Source organism: Colobus angolensis, unplaced genomic scaffold (assembly GCF_000951035.1).
Source record: "Colobus angolensis palliatus isolate OR3802 unplaced genomic scaffold, Cang.pa_1.0 Scaffold143, whole genome shotgun sequence".
In the NCBI taxonomy this organism is placed as follows: Eukaryota; Metazoa; Chordata; class Mammalia; order Primates; family Cercopithecidae; genus Colobus; species Colobus angolensis.
Genome location: NW_012114522.1, coordinates 5,918,309 through 5,939,446, shown reverse-complemented (window position 1 = coordinate 5,939,446; position 21,138 = coordinate 5,918,309). Strand labels below are relative to the sequence as shown.

The window sequence follows — 21,138 nt, the reverse complement described above, 5'->3', positions numbered from 1 at the left end:
TTAGCCTCAGTTTCCCCATCTGTACAATGACAAGGATGCAATGCAACTGAGGATCCTACCATTCCCTGGCTCTGTGTCCATGTCCGGCAGGGACCTCCAGCAGAGGCCAAGGTCAGACTGAGAAGGGACTGACGAAAAGAAACCTTTTCGTTTCTTTCTACTTGGCAAATCAGCTTGGCTGAGGATGAGTTAAAAGCATGTTGATTTTTGTGGTTCCAGCCCTTCCTGCTTCAGGTATTAACTCAATGCAGGGGTCAACAACAGTCTTTGGTCTTTGTCTCCTAAATTCGAAGACCCCTAACTCTTAGCACTTGGTGTTGAAATGAATTCTGTGCTGACATATGCAGACATTCACAATTAACTGAGGCAGAACACAACATGGGAATGACTTCAGAGCTGGAGGGAGGTCATCTGGCAGACGAGGAAAGCTTCCAGGGGCTAAGACGAACTAGAATTAAGTCATCCCAAGTTTGGAAAGACCATAAAGATTTTCTAGTTCAGTCATTTATCAGAAGCTTAAGTCCTAGTCATGGTTTCCCTGCCAGGAATTCCTTCAGCCATGGCTTGATTACATCTATTGACAGGGAACTCACCACCTCACAAAACAGGCAATTCTACGTCCACAGGTCAGATTTGGTCCTGGCCCATTCTGTATGACCCACCAGGCAAGAATGGCTTTTGCATTTTAAAAGGGGGAAAGAAAGAATGCATGCTGGGGACCACACGTGGCCTGAAAAGCTTCATATATTTTCTTTCTAACTTTTTATTTTAAACATTTGTCAACCCCTGCTATAGTTCCTTAGCTCTGAAATTTGGAAGTGGGAGAGTGGGCTAGCTTGTGAAGTAGGGAAGGAGGAATTTCCAGGCAGTGAGAGCAGCCACTGCCAGAGCATAGAAAGAAGTTCATGTCAAAAGAACCTTAAATAAACCACCAGGGCCAGAGCAGTGGTGCTCAAACATTGCTCAGTCACCAGGGCTTTTAAAGCCCTGGTTTTCAGGGTGCACTGAAGGGCAACCAGCCCATAATCTTGGGGGGATAGGGCTCAGGCTTGGCATTTTCTAGTGCTGCATGATTCCAAGGTGCAGCCAAGTTCAAGAACCACTGGGCTAGAGCAGTTTTTAAACCCCGGCTGAACATATTACCATCACCTGGTGACTTAGAAAAAAAAAAAACAGAGCAAACATGGGTATTCAGGCCTCATCTGATGACAGCTGTGTGCCCATCAAGAACCACTGCCCAGAGTGCAGGGTGAGACACAGAGGAAGAGTCCGGAGATAAGCTAGAAGCAGATCTCAGAGTGTCTTAGATGTTGCACTAGGGATTTGATTTGCAGTTTTGTGGAACTCCCCAGAGGTCTGTTGGGGAATCTGTGTGCATGAATGCCACAGGGCAGACCTGCAGCGAGAAGGAACTGGAGGCAGAGACACCCGCCAGGGCCCTGGAGCTGTTAGCCCAGGACAGTTATCTGGCACAATGCCACCCCTGCAAAGGGTCCCATGGGCGTTGCCACTATGATAAGCGCAGGTCATGAGGGCAAGAAAGCTGTACGTTTCACGGTGTGATTTAGTGCTTCTCGAGTTATCTTTTTTCCATAACAGCTGTTTTCCCAGAAGAAACAGTAAATGTCAGCATTGTATCTGAGTGAAAAGTTGACCTTCTTCCCCACCCATTCACACAAATAAGCCAGATTGGACTCATCCACAAATCTGCCTGAAGTTCCTTGCTAACCAAAACCACAAAGCTTAGCCTTCTCTGTTTTTTTCTTTTTTCTTTTTTCTTTTTTTTTTCCCAAGCCTTTTCACAATGATCCTGATTCTGTTCCAATTGTTTGCAACTGTGACTTTCTTTTGACTGTAGAACATGCTGCATTTCCAGGGCTTTAAATGCTGGGCTCCCCATCAGTGTCTATGAGACTCCCTGGAGGGAAGGCCGCCTGCGCCTCCCAATCCCAGATCACCTGTCAGCCCCTGCCCTCTGCTTCCCCAATCCACCTTCAGCCCCCTGTGTTGACCCAGCATCTGGGCCTCGCTGGCTAGCAATGACTTTAGCCACAAGATTGACCAGGGTTTAGAAGCTTCATTTAAACTCACATTGACAGTGTACAGTTTAAAGCCTCAGGGAACTTACCTGTCTAAGGAAAGCTGCCACTTAGACTGTGAGATCATCTTGCATCTTCCTAAGTGGACAGGGAAGAGCGAGTCCCCAGAGGAGCCACCCCGGGAAAATGTGGCAGGAAGATGCTCAGAGCTGAATGGCGGAGAGACTCACTGGCCTGCTCTCCATGATTAAAGAAGAGGGATGGATCTCCCAGGAGAGGGCCGGGAGGCCGCCTGAGGCAGCTTCTGTGAGGAACAGGTCGATGTAAGAAGACTTGACAAGGAGTTGAAATTAAGTGAAAGAAAAGAAAGAAAACAAGAGAGACAGTTTCCTGCTGCATATTTTGTGTGCATAACCCCAAGGCAGTGGCAGGGAAGTCTAACAAATGAGGCCAAAGAAAAGAGCTTCACCTTTTGAGAAAAGATCATTGCCAAAATGTGTCAATTCCAGCTTTAAAAATAATATGATGCCCTGACTCTGTGCCTGGCACCAAGTTAAGTCCTCTATGGGGAGTTTGTGTTTCAGTGGGATGGACAGATGCAAACAAGATGGAGCGGTAAGGCCACTGCCGTTATCAAGGTGCGAATTAAGGTCTGAGCACCTCAGAGGACGGAGCGGTCCTGGTGAAAATGCCTTGCTCAGTGCATACCTTGCTTGGAAAAAGGACCCCTCTGTTTATCACATTGATTTCAACTGGAAAGACTGCAGGAGCATACTAGCATTTGAGAGGACCTACGTAGTTGGCTCTGCCTGCCCTGCCTGCCCTCCCTCTCTATCCCACATTCCCCCCGCGCTGCAGCCATCTGGAGCCACAGGCAGCTGCCCCCCGCCCCACACACACACTTCATGGTCCCAGCCTTTGCATGTGCTCTTTCCCCACTTGCAACAACCACTCTTACTCATCTATTTGAGGTGTGGCTTCTCATCTTCAAAAAGTCAGCTCATACTGCATCTTGAGGCTTTCTTAGAAACAGACAGATGGACCCTCTGGGCTCCCACAGCCCCCTGGGTTAACTCCTAGTGTATCCCCCCACCCTTATTACAATGGCCATTGTTGGCCAGTCCTCCTAACACCAGGGACTGCTTCAAAGACAAGAACCTTGTTTCTATGACCTGTATCCAAACACACAGCCTGACTATGGGTCAGCACTCAACAAATGCTTGTATTTTTCATGAATTCTTTCAAAACATACTCATTGAGTTCCTGCTGTGCGGTGTGTGGTGTTTTCTACCACCACAGCTCACACCAAATGTGTGTGTGTATTTTGACACCAAATAATGTCATTTTTCCACACCACCTCTCCAATTTGTCTCTACCAACAACTGAGTGTCCAACAATTCAACTAAATTCTGACACTGCCTCCCCAGAGCGAGCACAGAGCCTGCAAGTTAGAGAGTTCAGTCCCACAAGACTCTCCTCACTTCAGACACCAGCCAAAAATAGAGTCCCAGGGAGCCGGCACTTCTGCCCTGATGACTACAAATTCAGGGATTCCCAAGGCTACCCTCAGGTTTGATAATTTGCTAGCATGACTCCCAGAACTCAGGAAAGTGCCCTACTTAAAATTACTGCTTTATTACAGAGGCTACAACTCAGAAACAGCCAAGTGGAGAGAGGCATAGAGAAGGTACGGGGGTGTGTCAGGGGGCACAGAGCTTTCATGCCCTCTCTGGGTACACCAGCCTCCTAGCACTGCAATGTGTTTACCGACTGGGAAACTCCCCAACCCTGTCATTTAGAGGTTTTTGTGGAGGCTCCATTGTGTAGGCATGATTGATTCCATTATTGGCCATTGGTGATTGAACTCAGCCTGCAGCCCCTCTGCCTTCCTTGGAGGCTGGAAGATGGAGCTGAAGGTTCCAACCCTCCAAACATGGCCACTGCTACAAAAGCCACTCTTGTTACTCCAGAAATCCCAAGGCTTTTAAGAAATCTGGGCCAAAAACTGGGGACAAAAATCAAATATATATATTGCAATTATATATGTGTGTGTGTGTGTGTGTGTGTGTGTGTGTGTTATGCCACAGTGCCAGCCCTGGGCTGGGAGCTGGAGATAAAAGTATGAACAAGACAGTGTCTCTATCCCCTATCCCCACAGAGGAAGAGGAGAGGGACAGGAACAGGTGAGAATGACCACTTAGACATTCTATAGGAGGAAGGGGGCTGGCGTTCTCAACTGCATTGGCTGCTGGCCTCGACTGACCCCGAGGGGAAACCCTCCTGCAGACAACGTTGATAATCCCAGCCAGGCTCTTAGGATTGCGCACAGCAGGTGTGCCCCAATGGGAGCCTGGTGAGATCCAGAGTGGGTAAAGGCTGTGTCCAGCAGACCCAGGAGAAGAGTCTGGGAAAGGAAGATGGGAAGAGCATCAGATAACATAAAGAGTCAAAGCCACGCACTTGCTCGACATTGTCTCAGTGCCAGGCCTGCGCCTGCAACATATGAAAAGAAGGAACCATGAAGCATCCTGGTCCTGCCCTACAAGTGGAAGGGCTCAGTCCTTTAACTCCTCCGATGTTGGAGGAACCAACAAAAGAGACATACCTGGGAATGAATATTTATTGCTTACTGGATTTACGGGAGGCAGGAGAGGGAAAAAAGTAGGAACACTTGGGTGTCAAATTCCATTGTTCATATGTGATCCCTTTCATTTCTCTCATGCCTGCAAAGTTGAATCCATAATCTCAAAAGTGGCAAGGTGGAGTCCAGACTCAAGCCTAGCTATGTCTGCCTCTGAATCTCATGCCAGGGGGGCCGGCGCTACCCCAAGTTGGGTGGGAGGGCTCTGTGCACCAGCCCGCACTGCCCCGAGAGGGAGTTCAGCCAGCAGACAGAAAGGTCTCCCTGTCTGGCATGGGGTGCTTAGGCAGGTGCAGGCACATTCTTACTTGTTGAATGAATAAACAAGTGAATGAAGAAATACTAAATGAAAGAAAGAACCCTATCCATGGCCTTGGCCTCGCCCCAATTATCTTAAAGTATCCCAGAACTTTAGGGGGAGTCAAATCAGATGACTCCTTTCCCCCTCAGAAGTTAGGGAATTGTGTGCAAAGGAGAATGACAAATTACGTTCTAACCCTCCTGACCAAGCAGAAAGTATTGGATAGAAGAAATAAACATATACACATTAAAATAACTAGAGCTATAAGTTAAGAGACGTAACGACACTAAATTGGTATATAGTCACAATTTTTGAAAAATTGTTTAACGAAAATCAAATGGAAAGTCTCACAAATCTAGACTTAAAACTAAATAGTAGCCATTGCTCAGGACACATCAATGTCTCTAAAATGAATTTATTCAGAAGGTGAGAATTCACCCCAGCATTGGTGCTAGTCCCTGTCTAGAAACAAAGACCCAGACTCCACACCATTACCGCACAGGCTTTCAGGGAAAGGACTTAAAAGATGAACTATCTAAAACTACCCTGTGAACTCTAAACCATTATATAAATGTGAAATTTCATCCAGCTCCAGCAGGAGTCAGGGAATCAGGAGATACGGTCAGGAGGATTTTGTTTGTTTGTTTGCAGGTGTGTTTGTTTGTTTTAGAGACAGGGTCTCACTCTGTCACCCAGGCTGAAGTGCAATGGTGTGATCATGACTCACTGCAGCCTCCACCTCCTGGACTCAGGCTATCCTCCCACCTCAGCCTCCTGAGCAACTGGGACAAGTGCATGCTAGCATACCTGGCTAATTTTTTAATTTTTTTTGTGGAGATAGAGTCTTGCTATGTTTCCCAAGCTGGTCTGGAACTCCTGGACTCAAGTTATCCTCCCACCTTGGCCTCCCAAAGTGCTGAGATTACAGGCATGGACTGCCAGGATTTTAAAAGCAGTTGCATGAATGGACTATTTACAGTCCTGTGGGCAGGGATAGGGAACCAGAGAGAGACAGAGGCCCCCCGGGATGAACAACAGCGGGAAGCTGCCACCACTTCAGGGGTAAACTAATTTTCGTTAAATTTCTCCATAACAAAAAGATACAAACACTAAGAAGTAAGATTTCATCAGGTAGGGCTAAGCTTTTGCAACTCTGCAAACCATTGTGATATTTAAGATTTCTTGCCACCTCCCAAGAACCAGTTCTCACCCCTGTCAACAATGCATGGCAGAGATTCATTTCCGCTTTTATCAAAAACTATTTTGAGATTCTGAGAACCAAACAGGTAAATTCAACAATGTGATGTGCTCCTGCCTGTGGCTTTGTTGGACGCTCCATGTCAGACCCCACACTCTGATGTCAATTTACAGGGCAATGCCCAGTGCCAATGGAGGTTAAGTCAATAACATCGTAATTAGTCCTTCAGCCCTGGGAGCACAAAGAGGAATAAGAAAGGTCCCAGCCAGGAGCTTGGAGTTCAGTTTCCAAGTAAAGAAGAGGAAGAGGTAGTCATTGGCTCTGTCACTGGGGTAAAAGGGGAGGTGGATAGAGGAAGTTGAGACTCAGAGAGGTTAAGAGCTTTACCTGGATCACACAGCAGTGAACCAGAATTCCACGTCCTATCAGTTTGACTCCAGAGCCTGAGTCCTTAAGGTCTACAATAGGCAACTAAGCTAAAGGCAGGTCCCGAGCACTAAGGGGGCACAGAGGAGATGTGTGTCTGGGTGAATGGGCATCACGTTACCTAGAGGAGGTACAACTTGGACTGATTTCTAAATATTGAGTCAGAGCAAGCACAGCCACCAAGTATGGGTTCTCAGGGTGTGCACTACACAAGAAGCCATTTCTAAAGACACAGCATCCCATCTTAGACAGGCACTAACCTATGGACATTTCTAAAGACACAGCATCCCATCTTAGGCGGACACTAACCTATGGCCGTTTCTAAAGACACAGCATCCCATCTTAGGCGGACACTAACCTATGGCCGTTTCTAAAGACACAGCATCCCATCTTAGGCGGACACTAACCTATGGCCGTTTCTAAAGACACAGCATCCCATCTTAGGCGGACACTAACCTATGGCCGTTTCTAAAGACACAGCATCCCATCTTAGGCGGACACTAACCTATGGCCATTTCTAAAGACACAGTATGCCATCTTAGGCAGACACTAACCTATGAGAACATGGGTGCCAATGTGGGGATGTGAGGTCTCCCAGCCAGGTTCTGACACAACAGGGCTGCACCATCTCCTACATCAACCCACAAGCAAAACAGTCATGCACACAGCTGGGAATACACAACATCCACACATACTGATTCACACACATGCACACACACACGTGCACTCTGTTCTCCGGATAGCCTCTGAGCTTCCTTTCTAGCCCACTCTCAGAGACCGGATTCTCATCCTCTGCATGGTTCCAAAACTGGCATGGGTGCGCCACTTTGTTGGAAGGGCACAGAGCCTAGGTGTACACTGGCTCATGGGTGGGGTAAGCAGACAGCTGTGGGGGCACAGCATTTCCATGTATTTCCTGAATGATTCCCCAGCAACCAAAGGCTCCAGAATTGGTGGCCAGATCTACCAACCCTGTGGCTGTGCAATCCACCTCATTTAATCCTCATGGCAGCCCAGGAGACAGATCATCTTACTCCCACTTCGCACATGAAGGGCTGAGTCTCTGAGAGATCATAACTCATAGGTTTTACAGGGCAGGTGCCCCCGAAGTCAGAGGGGTGGCAGTGTTTGTGCTGTTAGCTCCTGTAGTGGGCTAAGCAGTGTCCCCCAAAGATTCATGTTCTCTCAGAACTTCAGAATGTGACCTTGGTTGGAAATAAGGTCTTTGCAGATGTACTCAGTTAAGGATCACAAGATGAAACCATCTGGATTTAGGGTGGGCCCTAAATTCAGTGACTGGTGTCTGTGTAAGACAAGGAGAGGACACAGGGAGGAGAAGGGCATGTGAAGGTGGAGGCAGAGATTGGAGTGAGTGATGCATCTAGAATCAAAGGAACACCAAGGATGGCCAGCAGCAGAAGCCAGGAGAGAAGCGTGGATGGTTTCTTCCTCAGAGTCTGCAGAGGGAACCTACTCTGCCAACACCTTGATTCTAGACTTCTGCCTCCAGAACAATGACAGAATAAATTTCTCTTCTCTTAAGTCCCCAAGTTTGTGATGATTTGTAACAGTAGCCCTAGAAAACGAATATAGCCAATAAGTTGGCAGGAAAGTATTTCCTAATCCCCCATGCAGCTGTAGAAGTACCAGAGCTTTGGAAATTAGCAATCTCCACCATTCAACATTTCATGTCAAACAATGGTGGGTGGGCAAGCTCCCTGCCAAGGTTACAGTGCACTTTCTGCTCTTTCAAGAACACCAGGGAACTTTTAAAATTAGTAATATTATCTTCCTAGCCAGGCACAGTGGGTTGCACCTGTAATCCTAATACTTTGGGAGGCTAAGACGGGAAGATCTCCTGAGTCCAGGACTTGAAGTTTGCAATGAGCTAAGATTGCACCAATGTACTGCAACCTGGGTGACACAGCAAGACCCCAGACACCTCCTAAAAATCTTCCTAAGTTAAGCACTTGGTCAGTGCTAGATACTTGGCCACACTCACCCTAATCCTTTCAAAGTCTCCACAAGGAGACTCTCCTCTCCCCATGAGGACACCACAGCTCCAGGGAGCCCTGCTTGGGCCACATCTCATGGCACACAGTGTAGGTGGCCCACCCAGGATTTGAACACATGTCTGCCCAACTCCGAAGTCTCCTTTTTCCAGTCGGTCTCCCTTGCATTTTCACATGTTCCTTTTTACTACTTATCACTTTCCCGCAGCCTATAGCAGAGTTAATTAGTGAGCTTATCACCTGAAACTTGAATGCGAAAACGTGGCAGTGTTCCTTATGATTTTTTGCCAAAACCCTCTGGAAAACCTCTCCCCTCAGAAGCAGTCCAAGCAAATGCTGTTCTGAGAAAGATTTTGAATCCTTCAAAGTTTTGGTGCCTACGCTGGGGTTTTCAACAGAAATGTAGAAAACCTCAGAAACTGGCTCTGGGGTCCCTGAAATCAGTGACACCTGCCAGGCTCATAGGTCTTTCTCGTAGTTTCTGTCAGCAGCTGTCTTCCTCTTCACTGTCACTTGGGCAATCCCTGGGAATCCAGCAGAGGAATTTGTCACTTAATTATTTCTTGTGGCTGCTAAGATGGTGAGAACAGTCCTCTGTTGGGCTGTATCCATTTCCTGTGGCTGCTGTGACAAAGTTCCACAGATGACAGCAATGTGCTCTCCCACAGTTCTGAGGCCAGAAGGCAGAGATGGAGGCTTCAGTAGGGATGCAGTGCCCCTCCAGAGGCTCTGAGGGGAGTCCCTTCCACGCACCTCTCCTGGCCTCTGGCAGCTGCCAGTGCTCCTTGGCTTGTGGCTGCATCACTCCAGTCTCTGCCTCCACCATCACAGACCTTCCCCTATGTGTGCATCCCAAAACTCCCTCTTCCGTGCTCTTACAAGGACATGTGTGATTGCATTTAGGACCCACGCTCCTCCACTCAACATCCTTAACCTAATCATATTTTTGCTGTTTGAGTGATATTTGCACACTCCAGGATGAGGACATGGATGTACATTTGTGGGGCTGCCACTCAGCCCACTGCACTGGACCAGAGATAAGCATCTGTTTTCTCCTATGCTTTGGTAAACACTTTGGCCTCCTCTACCAAAAACAGTTCATTCAAGTTAGATCCTAGTTTACTGGACACCTTCTTACTGTCTGCCAGTCACTGTGCTAGGTCTAAGCTACAGAGATGAGCAGGGGACAGCCACCAGACCCTTGGGAGAAAGACTGGTGTAAAATCAAATAAGAGTGATAACTGATGTATTGCCAAGCCATCCCATCTGCCTGGTGTGTCAAATAAGAGTCCCAGATCAGGAAATGGTTGGCTGTGGTCTAGCAAGGCGAGCAGGGAGGAGTTCACTGGGCAAATGTGAGGAGGGGGCATTGTCAGAGGAAGGAGGAGCCTAGGAGCCCAGGGCCAGAGACAGGAGGCTGACAATGTGCCTGGAAATGGGAACCAGCAGCCGGTGAAAGTGCAAAGGTAGGCAGAAGTTAGAACACAGAAGGCCTTAATGTGTAGACCTGCCCTGAAGCCAGTGGGAAGCTACTGTTGGGTTTGAAGCAGGAGGCATGGACTGACCAGGTTTGCATGTGAGAGTTGATTCTAGAAGCTGGGTGGAGACAGAGATTGATGCTGAGGCCTGAGGCTGGAGACCACTCTCCTGTTCCATCCACTTCTCAGCCTCCATTTTCTCTGTGGAAAAGTCCAGATCCCAGCTTACACTGTTTCTCTCTTATGGATTAATGTGAGAGTCAAATGAGATCATTATTGCCAATTCTGTCAATACACAGAATTTAGTTGATCATTTTCATTGACTTCACTTGCAGGTTAAATAAACACTAAAATAAAAACCATCAGGGAGCCTGACTGAGCAGGGAATAACCTCTTTGATGAAGGAAAACATTCCCCTTTATATGGCAGCAACTTTGACCCCAGAGGGAATTAGAACTTATGCCTTTGGGGGGTGTTCCTGCAGACACAGAGCTGTTCTCCCCCTGGGAACCTCACCACTGCTCAAAATGTGATGCAAACATGAGCTGACTTAGTTATCTCAATGTTCAAACTTGAAAAAAATAAACATTGTGTGCCAAAATCTTAGTCACAAAATTACTGAGGGGAGAAGTTCTGCTCCGGGCTTATGAAGCGCTCAGTTAATCCCACAGGTATGGGGGTTCCTGGGGTGATGGGGGGAGAGCTTTGAGCTGGCTGTCAGCTCCACAGACAATTGACTTCTCATATCCCCTACATATGAGCTCCTCAACAGGTGACAACTGGGGTGCAGAGGACTCTAGGGACTTCCTTGTTTAGTTCATGCCATTTTATGAAGGTGCAGGTGCCCAATCGAAATAAATAGGTGGATAGCATTTCCCCATCAGGGTAGTAAACAGTTCTGGGGAAGAAGCCCTGGGTAGCTGGATGCTTTGAAGTCAAGAGCTTTCCAGCCAGGCAGGAGTTGATTATTGTCAGGTCACCTGGCTTCTAATGACATGATGGGCCACGTGCCCAAGGGAGTTGAAGGGAACAACTGCCTGCCCTGCCACAGTGGACTAGCAAAGGCACCGGGCTGCACTGCCAGGCAGCTCTGAGGTCAGAACACTCTTGAGCCGCTGCTCTGGGCATGGCCCCATCAGAGATGAGTGGTGCTCTGGTTAGGGAGACAGACAGAACTTGACTAATGCCCACCGGAACAGACCACTTTCTCCAGCGGAAACATAGCAGAGGGCTTGGAGGACAACAGAAGAGCGCATGAACTATCCCAGGTCAGGTGAAAATCCACCACTTGGGGTTCTTTCAGCTCCAAGACTGACAGAAGGGAAAGACGTGCCTGGTGGAGAAGTCAGCATGAGCAGAATCGCTGAGGTGTGACTGTACAAGGCACGTTCTCAGAGGCCCGTAATTGAGTGTGTCTGGGCAGTGCATGCCAGGGCCGCGGGTAGGGGGGCACACATGTGAGTGGCATGCATGAATTCACTCCACCAGTTCACAGAATGGGATCAGCATACAGAGGCTTCATGTTTAGTCCCCTGCATAGGGGGATAGTCCATTAAATCTCAGGAATATTATTTCAACCCCTGCATACTTTTAAGCAGTTGATCATTAGCCCATTTCTCTCCCAGGCAGTCAGACCTCCGTCCACGGTGTCCCCAGCTCTCAGGGGGCAGTGTGAGTCCCTCTCACCAGGTTTGGGTTGAGTGAGGCTCCCCTGCACTCCCCATGATGGGGCGAGGGAAAGGGACTTATGGCTCAGCAATAGGTGCCCCTCTATCTCTACAGAAATCTTCCCTGCTTCCCCACTTTCTCTTCCACTCCTAATTAGGAATGTCATAATGATAATCATCATTATCATCTTCTTCATCATTATCATCATTATCACCAATACTCTTTATTGAGTACTTATTATGGGCCAAGCATGGAATTAAGTACTTTACCTGCATTATCTCCTTTAACAAGAAGCTCAAGAGTTCGTTGAGAAAGAAAGGGAGGCATTCCACTCCAGTCGCCTCAGCTGACATGAGAAACCCACGGGGCTGCAGAGAGTGCAGGCTGGGTTGGGGGATGGAACCAGGCCTTGAAGGAAAAACTGCTTTCACTTTCTTTGTTCTTTAGTAGCTTTAATTACCAAGCTCTTGTGGAAGCTGAGGGAATTGGCATTAACTCTGTTTTAATTTGTAGTTTTGCAAATGAGATGTAGTTACATGACAATGATTCACTTCTGTAAGGTGTCAAAAATAAACTGCTAGGATGGAAAAGGGCCTATTGCATTCACACACGGCCCATTGTTTTTCTGTTAAACTGAGGAACTCAAGATTCACACTGGCAAAAAGTTCTTGAAGGACTACTGTTTGTCTCCCCATATAGGGAACAGTGTGACCAGCATTCAGGAGATTCCAGGCTCCAAAAGTGGATGCGTAAAGAACAAAAGATGATTCTCCTGGAGAGCCAACATGAAGTGGGGAGGACTGTGAGCTCTGAGTCCACCCACCATGGGTCGAATCCTCCATGCAACCAGTAGAGTGGTGCTGGCCTGTTCCCACCCTCATGCATCAGTTTACCCACATGTAAAATGGGCACTAGGTGCTGAGAGGAGACAACATACATGAAGCGAGTCAGATGCAGCCCACACGCGTGGATGTGGAGTACGTCCAAGGTGCTGGCTGCCACTGCCTTCCTCGTGGCTCCTGCCTTAGGAGCAGTAAAGGCAGCATTGTTCCTGTATCCATGGATGTGCCATTTTGCCTGGGATCTCAGGTCTCAGCCCCATCTTCCTTCCCCAGTTCTCAGGTTGTCGCTGACCTGAGCGTGAAGACTGAGCAGTTCTGGAAACAACAAGGAGGCATGTGTGACTGGAATGGAATCAACAGGGTCAAAGTGAAGGAAAACCAGGTCAGAGAGCAGGAAGGAAGCAAACTATATGGCCACAGAGCTTGGTCAGTTCAGCAGCTGGATTCCAAGTGCAATGGGAAACTCTTGGCAGGTGTGCATCAGAGGACAGACTTCATCTCAATTCTATTTCAAATGATCACATGGGCTGTTGTGTGGATTAACATCTTGGAGGAGGTGTGCCCAAGGTGTTCTCAACAGAGGGGAGCTGCCCTGATGCAGATCTTTCAATAATAATAATAATAATGGTAAAATAATGATAATACAATAGTAATTGGCATCCATGTTCATATCCATCATTCTGTTGGATCAGTGCACCAATTTTACAGATGAGAAAGCTGGGGAATAAGTAACGGGCCCTGCATATTGCAGTTAGTATCAAAGCAAGGACTGGGGCCCTTTCCCCCATGCCACAAGTCCTTCCTTGCCGTCCTGAAAGGCTTGAGGGATGAAACCACTGCCTGGAGGTAGAGGGGTCCTGAGTGAAGTGCTCAGCTGTGCCTCACTTCTCTGTTTCACATCCTTGCATCTGGGAGCCGTATGCTTTGAAATGCTCTGTTTGCCAAAATGGCAAATCATGGGCCCCAGGGCCAGATTTCTGCAAACGAGTGTTACTGCAGGGACCTTGGGCTGTCTCATCAATCCAATTGTGGCAAATCTTCAAAGACCGTCAAACAAAACTAGCTCCTGCCCACTCCCTTCCTTTATGTCCTGGAAAGAGTAGGAAACTCAGCCCTGCCATGTGGCATCGAGGGAAAGGCATGAGCTTGGGTCAGACACAGGCTACACCTCCAGCCATGTGTGATGTCTTTGGAAGTCACCTAGCCTCCCTAAGCCTCCACCTCGAGAGCTATTATGCAATAAGAACTATGTAAAGACTGCTAAGCGATATGTATGGTGCCTGGTATACAGAAGGCACTTAGTGAGTTTGAATTTCCTTCCTCGCCTCCTTGCTTTTATTGAGGCAGATTTAAAGTATTCTGTAACAATATGAATTGTAAATTCAGAGTTCTAGAAAGAAATGATAAATGGTCTCATACAAATTTGTTTTCTTCACAAACCCACCAAAATGATGAGCACGTGATAATTTAATGATGCCATTACTGTTTGGACGAACGGAGGCAAGATGGTGTACTTCCGGGTTCTTCATCCCCCCTCCCAACTTTTCCCGTGCGCGCGAAAATGCAGCCGGTGACCCGGGAAGGTGCAGACCAACTAGGCATGCACCAGGTGATGTCAATCCAAAGAGACCAAGATTTACCTGGTCGCACCTGCGGAACGCCCCCGACACGCCCGTGCCCCGCCTATTGCCCTCCCACTCCCTAGAAAAGCCGCTCTTGGCCCAGGTCCCACGCGGTCTTCCTCCAGCCCCACTGAAGTCGGGATGCGGGAACCCCGCCCGAGAGCCCCACGAGGGGGGGTACTCTGTCGGCCTTCTTTGCCGGAGGCCGACAGACTTCTTCCCCACACCTTAGGTTACCAAAATAAACTTGCAGTTTTGCTCCTGACCTTTGCCTACTTGCTGGTTCTTTTGTGCTCACTCTGGTGGTCTTAGAAAAACAAATCAATTACGTGACTTACTAGAGAAAATTCTATGACAGGGTCTCTCGACCCCAGCACTACTGGCGTTTGGAACTGGAAAATATTTTGTTGTTGGAGGCTCTCCTGTGCATTGTCTGATGCTGAGCAGCATTCTTGGCTTCTACACATTAGCTGATAGGAGCACCCAGCTTTAGCTGTAATAGCCAAAAATGTCTCCAGACATTGCCAAATGTTCCCTGGAGGCAAAACCGCTCCTGGCTGTGAACCGCTGTCCTAACCTGGTGTTTTGGAAGAAGCATAGGCTTGGGACTCAGACCAATCTGGCTCTACCTCCTACTTACTGTGTGATTTGGGGTAAGCTGGTCTCAAACCTTGGGGGTTGTGACTCAAAAAGTGGGGTACTCAAGTGTTCATGCTCACAGTTCAGAAGAGGTGGAAGCAGTTGGTACTCAAACCTTTCCCCTGGCTTCCAGCCAAGACCTTGCCAAGGCACCATGTCCAAGGCACCAGAATAATCAAGGATAAACTTCCTATCTGAAGATCCTCGACTTAACCACATCTGCAAAACCCCTTTTGCTATGTGAGGCAACACAGGCACAGGGTCTGGGGGTTACATTATTCTGTCCACCACAGCATCCTTTACGCTGTAAGTATACAAGGAGAGGAAGAAAATGGAAGTATGAAATGGCATTTTCTCTCTTTTATCCTTCCCAGATGGATAGCTTGTAGAGAAGCTGCAGACTTTGTACTCTTCCAGGCTTGCGTTTGGAGAGCTGGGACCCTATTCAAGAGCTGTGTGACCTTGAACCAGGTCCCATCTATAGTATGAAGATGAGGCACAGTTCGCAGGGTCTGAGTTTAAAACAAACCTCTGTAAGGTGGACAATAAAGTTCCAACTCATAGAAAGCACTCAAGAGGGCCGGGCGCGGTGGCTCAAGCCTGTAATCCCAGCATTTTGGGAGGCCGAGACGGGTGGATCACGAGGTCAGGAGATCGAGACCATCCTGGTCTACACGGTGAAACCGTCTCTACTAAAAAATACAAAAAACTAGCCGGGCGAGATGGCGGGCGCCTGTAGTCCCAGCTACTCGGGAGGCTGAGGCAGGAGAATGGCGTAAACCTGGGAGGCGGAGCTTGCAGTGAGCCGAGATCGCGCCACTGCACTCCAGCCTGGGCGACAGAGCGAGACTCCGTCTCAAACAAAAAAAAAAAGCACTCAAGAAATGGTGACTATGATAAGAATTTCCCTAAGCTGCAGTTCTGCCTTCCGTCTTAGGGAAACTAACCCTGATGGAGTCACCCTTGGAGAGTAGAAGCCCGTTTGGGGCAACTCCCCTCCAGCTCTGCAGCTCTGGGCGCTTGCAGGAGGTCACTGCTGCTGTCAACAAGCTTTGGGGATGTGAATGTCTTGGCTAAATCAAACCAGCCTTCCAGAAGAAAACTGGTTCTGAGACGGCATCAAACCGGATGTGCCGGGGTTGTTTTCTAAGACGGTGGCAGCCTGTTTCTTGAAACGGCTGTATACACAAAGCAATCCCCAAATGGCAAAGAAGAAGCCAAGAAACCAAAGAAAGAGGCAGACAAGTCCAGTTTGATTACATAGGGTGATTTGTTAGGGGAACTTGCAGACTGAAGCATGGTCTTGGGCAGCCACAAGACAGGTAGCTAGCTCTCTGTATGGCAACCCCCCAGTCCCAGGGCTTAGATCTGGGGAAAAAGTGTGTGTGCTCTGGGAGGAATGTGTAGGTGACTGCAGGCATCACAGCCTTCGATTTCTGCGACAGCATCAAGAGTTGTTTTGGAGGAAACTTAGAGTGAATAGATGTTTCTACATAAAGAGCAATACATCAACTCGACTTCTTGGAGGCATTCCTGGATGTGGGGTTAGTCAGAAGTTACATGGTGGATTAGCATTTAAAATAAAGTCACTCTTGTTCCCACATAGCCTCTGATGGAAATTCTCACCTCACTGTGAAGTCTCATTCGTCAGGTCCAGCGAGCAGAAGACTGGTCAGTGGACATTCATTCTCTCACCCCTCAGGTGCTTCCCTTTACATGCCTAACGTCTTTATTGAAACAAAATGTAGATTAAAATATAAAACCAAGCTTGTCAGAATTATGCCTTAAGAGGACCTATGGGGAGGCTGTCTTAAAGAGGAAACTAATGCATATGCTTTAGTGCAGGATTTTCTGAAATATATGCTGATCATTCACAGTCATTTTTCCCCTTTTATATATTCTCAGTCATACCCCAAATTAATTCATTCAACAAAAGATTTTAGCTGGGCACAGTGGCTCCAATACTTTGGGAGGCTGAAGCAGAAGAATTTCTTGAGCTTATGAGTTCAAGACCAGCCTAGGCAACATAGCAAGCAAGACCTCATCTCTACAAAAAATTTAAAAATTAGCCAGGCATGGTGGTGCATGCCTGTAGTCCCAGCTACTTGGGAGGCTGAGGTGGGAGGATGGTTTGAGCCCAGGAGGTCAAGGCTACAGTGAGCCATGTTCATGCCACTGCACTTCAGCCTGGGTGACAGAGTAACGCCCTGTCTCAAAACAAAAAAATTTTTTGAACACATACTATGTACCAGGTACTGTACTCTGTACTGATGACACAGAAATAAAGTCAGAGACATTTCTCGGTCCCCGTCAGGCCCATAATCCAATTAAGAAGACATATACACTGATAACAGTAGGCCTCCTTGGGCAGGGCACATTCATTGTGCTTTATTGTCCAATGCAATAGAGAGGAGCTGGAAAAACAAGGTTGATAGGCAAGAGCATTTGTTAAAAGTATTAATCAAGCACTTCTTGTGTTGATCCAGGCACAGGAGATACCCAGCAAATGACACAGGCCACTACAAATGTGTATTTATAGAACCATTACTGGTAAACTAATAGATATTGAGGATTACTGACCAGTGCTAGGAAGGAGTAAACAGGGTAAGGGGCTAGGGTGATGGGAGGAGAGGACTGCTTTTGTGATGTGGACAGGAAGGGCCTCCATGAGAAGCTAGCCCCACAGGCAGGACTTAGACCCCCACAGGGTCTAAGAAGGAAGCCGCCCTGTGAGGATGCAGGGGAAGAATGTGCAAAGGTCCTGAGGCAGGAACTCGCTTGGAAGGTTCAGGAAAGGCTGCAGTGTTGGTAGCATAGGGGATAAAAAATATTTTTTCCTCAACCATAGTAGGTCCTTAGTTGACACAGACCCCTGTAACAAAAGACAGACTAACACAAGAAAAAAATACAGAAGCTTATTAACATGTATATTTCACATATACATGGGAGACACCCAGGGAATGAGTAGTGCTCAAAGAAGTGGCTTTAAATTCCTGCTTCGAAAAAAAACAGTAAATGTTGAAAGAAGCAACAAGATAAAAGAAAAGGACATTGAGTCTCTAGTGATGGCAACTGGGGGGAAAACAGATAAGTAGCAGATCGAAGTGGGTTAGGGAAACTGGTTCATGTAGTTTCCTCTGGTGTAAGCTCCAGACCTATAAGGTCCAAAGTTGTCATCAGTGGTTATCCTTTGTTCTCCCTGGCAGAAGAGGGTGGGGTCAGAATATCTCTTGTCTTTGTAAATCTGTGTCCTGCTTTTAGGCAAATAGAGGTAAGGGTAGAGAGCTTTCCTGCATCTACTTCTTTTTAAATGCCTTTAGCTCAACAGTCCTTTGTGTTTTGAGGTGGAATATTCTGATGTTCCATGTTGAGATGAAATTAGAGATGAAGTTGGAAGGATAGTAGGGGTGAGAGGATAGAAGATCTCATAACTCCGTGGTAAGGAATTAGTTACTTTCAACACCATGGGAAGCCATTGGAGATTTGAAGCAGAGGAAGGATTTGATCAAAATGTGAAAGATGTATCTGTGCTTTAATCATTAAGTCAACAAGTAATTTTTAAGCACCTACGACATGCCTGGTTCCGTACTAGACCCAGGGGATGCAAAGATGAGTAAGACTCTCCTGATGAGGACACAGCCAGATTCATTCATTCATTTATTCATTCACTCATTCACTTATCCATATTTATTGAGCCCAGAGGCCCCATATGCCAAGAGGAGCCCCTATACGGCAGATAATGTTGTAGAAACTGGAGCAGTGCATGGAACAAAACAAACAAACAAAAATCTCTGCCCTCAAGGAATGGACATTCTGTTGAGGGAGGCTTATTGTAAACACATGAAAATATAATGTAATGATATGGTTTGGATTTGCGTCTCCACCAAATCTCATGTTGAATTGTAATCCCCAGTGTTGGAGGTGGGGCATGGTGGGAGGTGATTGGATCATGGGGATGGATTTCTCATAAATGGTTTAGCACCATCCCCCCCGTACTGTCCTTGTGATAGTGAGTTCTCATGAGATCCCATCATTTAAAAGTGTGTGGCACCTCCCCACCCTCTCTTTTGTTCCTGCTCCCACCATGTGAGACACCTCACTTCTCCTTTGCCTTCCACCGTGATTGGAAGATTCCTGAGGCCTCCCCAGAAGCTGAGTAAATGCCAGCATCATGCTTCCTGTACAGCCTGTTGGAACCATGAGCCAATTAAACCTCTTTTTTTATATAAATTACCCAGTCTCAGGTATTTCTTTATAGCAATGGGAGAATAGACTAATACATGTAGCAGTAAGTGCACTGAAGAGAAGTCATGCAAAATGAGGAGGAGAATGATGGAGAAGATGCTATCTTAGAGTAGCCAGGGAAGGCCTCTCCACAGAGCTGATCATGGAGCAGAGATGGGGAGACAAGAAGGAGACAGCCACGCACACATCTGCACATGAGTAATCCAGACGGAGGAGCAGCTGGCGCAAAGGCCCCATGTGTCATTCAGCATTCATGATCGCAGTTCCCAAGGTGCATGCACCAGCCTCAGGCTTCAGGGAGGACTTCCCGGGGTTGTGATATCTGATCAGGGACCTGGGAGACAATTGAGACTCAGATTTGGGATCCATCAGAAAACTGGACTCTTTCTTTCAAAAAGGAATGAGTTGCCCATCAATTGAGGTGTACAAGGGAGCCAGGCTGGCCTGGAGTCCAGCCCTATCTGGGAAAGGTGGGACCTGAAAGGGACAATGTCACTCCTAAAGGGATGAAATGAATGAGTATTGAAGCCAAGTTCAAATTCAGTCCTGTCCTGGGGAAGGCAGGATTTCAGCTCATCAGTTCTTATTCCTTCACCTGTTTGTTTGTTTACTGGGTCAGTCGTTAATTCATTTCTAAATACTCCTGTTCATCTGTTCACACACCCATCCATTGATCTCCCCACCTTCATTCAACACCCTCATCAAGTACCTCATCTGTGCCAGGTCTGTCGCTTCATCACTCATGAATCCATAAGGATGACGGGTAGTGTCCTTCTGTGTGCAGGAGGCTGTGCCAGATGGCTGGGCAGGGGCTGTGGGAACACAGAGGGAGACCCCAACAGCCTCCAAGGCAGGGAAGAGGTGGTGATGTGCAGTGAATTGTAAAAGTTGAGTCATTTTTCAGGCAGCCGAGGAGGAAGGAGAAGGAGGAGGAAGGGCATTTCCCACAGAGGAGAACACCTGGTACTCCCCAGGGGGCAGAGAGATAGCAGGTGCCATCCAACAGGAGCTGCAAGTTGTCGTCACTCCCTCTGCTGTGAAAAGATGAATTTCTCCTGGCAGGAAGAAGCCAGGCTGTGGAAAGGGGCCCAGAATGAGCAACTGTCAGGGCTCAGCAGGAAGATTTTGGCTCTCCACACCCTCGGTAGCTGGGGGCTGAGTGCAGCCAAGGGAGATTCAGCTTTTGGATCTGGAAATGGTTCGGCCTTGCAGAGGTCACAGCCAACTGGGGAAAGATAGCACACCTGGGGCTGCCGGTTCTGCAAAGAGAGCAGGCGCTGCCTGACTTCCAGCAGGGGCTTTGATATCAGTCTTAATATCTGTGGCAGCAACAGGAGCTGCTGGCTGTGCAAGTTGGAGGAAGACACCTGGAAAAGAAAAATAAGCTCACTTTTCTGCTGGGAGAAACTTTCAAGAGAAGTCAGAAACAGTGGGAAAGTCTGATGAGGTCACACGTGCGCACAGTGCTTAAAGCGGGCCTGACTTCACCTATTCCGTCACCCTGAGGATCTCCGTTTTAATCTGAACAAGGGCTTCAGTCTCTGTACTCCCTCACTTGGCCTCATGGCTGGTATAGGAGAAAAACCATTCATCAATTTCTATCTCTACCACAAATTAGGTGAATGACTTTGAGCAATCCATCTTTCTGTGCCTTAGTTTCCTCATCTGCAAACTGGAAATAACACCACCTATCTAGAAAGTGTGTTAGCATGTGAAAATCAATCAATATAGCTCTGCATGGAAGGCCACACTGTAGATGGTCAGCGCATGGTAGATACGATTGTTGAAGGTGTTCACCTTGATGGAGAGGACCCCGTGGACAGTCCAATAGACCTGGTTTCAAATCCCACCTGTAATAGTCAGGGTTCTTTAGAGGGACAGAGCTAATAGGATAGATGTATATATGAGAGCAAGTTTATTAAGAAGAAGTGACTCACATGATCACAAGGTAAAGCCCCATGATAGACCATCTGCAAACTGAGGCACAAGGAAGCTAGTGGTGGATCAGTTCAAGTCCCAAAACCGCA

At 47.6% G+C, this 21,138-nt stretch overlaps 1 protein-coding gene across 1 annotated transcript in view; it reads left to right on the top strand.

Moving 5' to 3' along the window:
- Window positions 1–20,616, top strand: part of LOC105507090 (solute carrier family 2, facilitated glucose transporter member 9-like) — an 83,876-nt gene extending 63,260 nt beyond the window's left edge. Inside the window, exon 6 of the mRNA XM_011935454.1 lies at window positions 20,497–20,616. Within this exon, the coding sequence (XP_011790844.1) occupies window positions 20,497–20,616 (120 nt within the window). The remainder of the gene's footprint in view (window positions 1–20,496) is intronic.
- The last annotated feature ends 522 nt before the right edge of the window (window positions 20,617–21,138 follow it).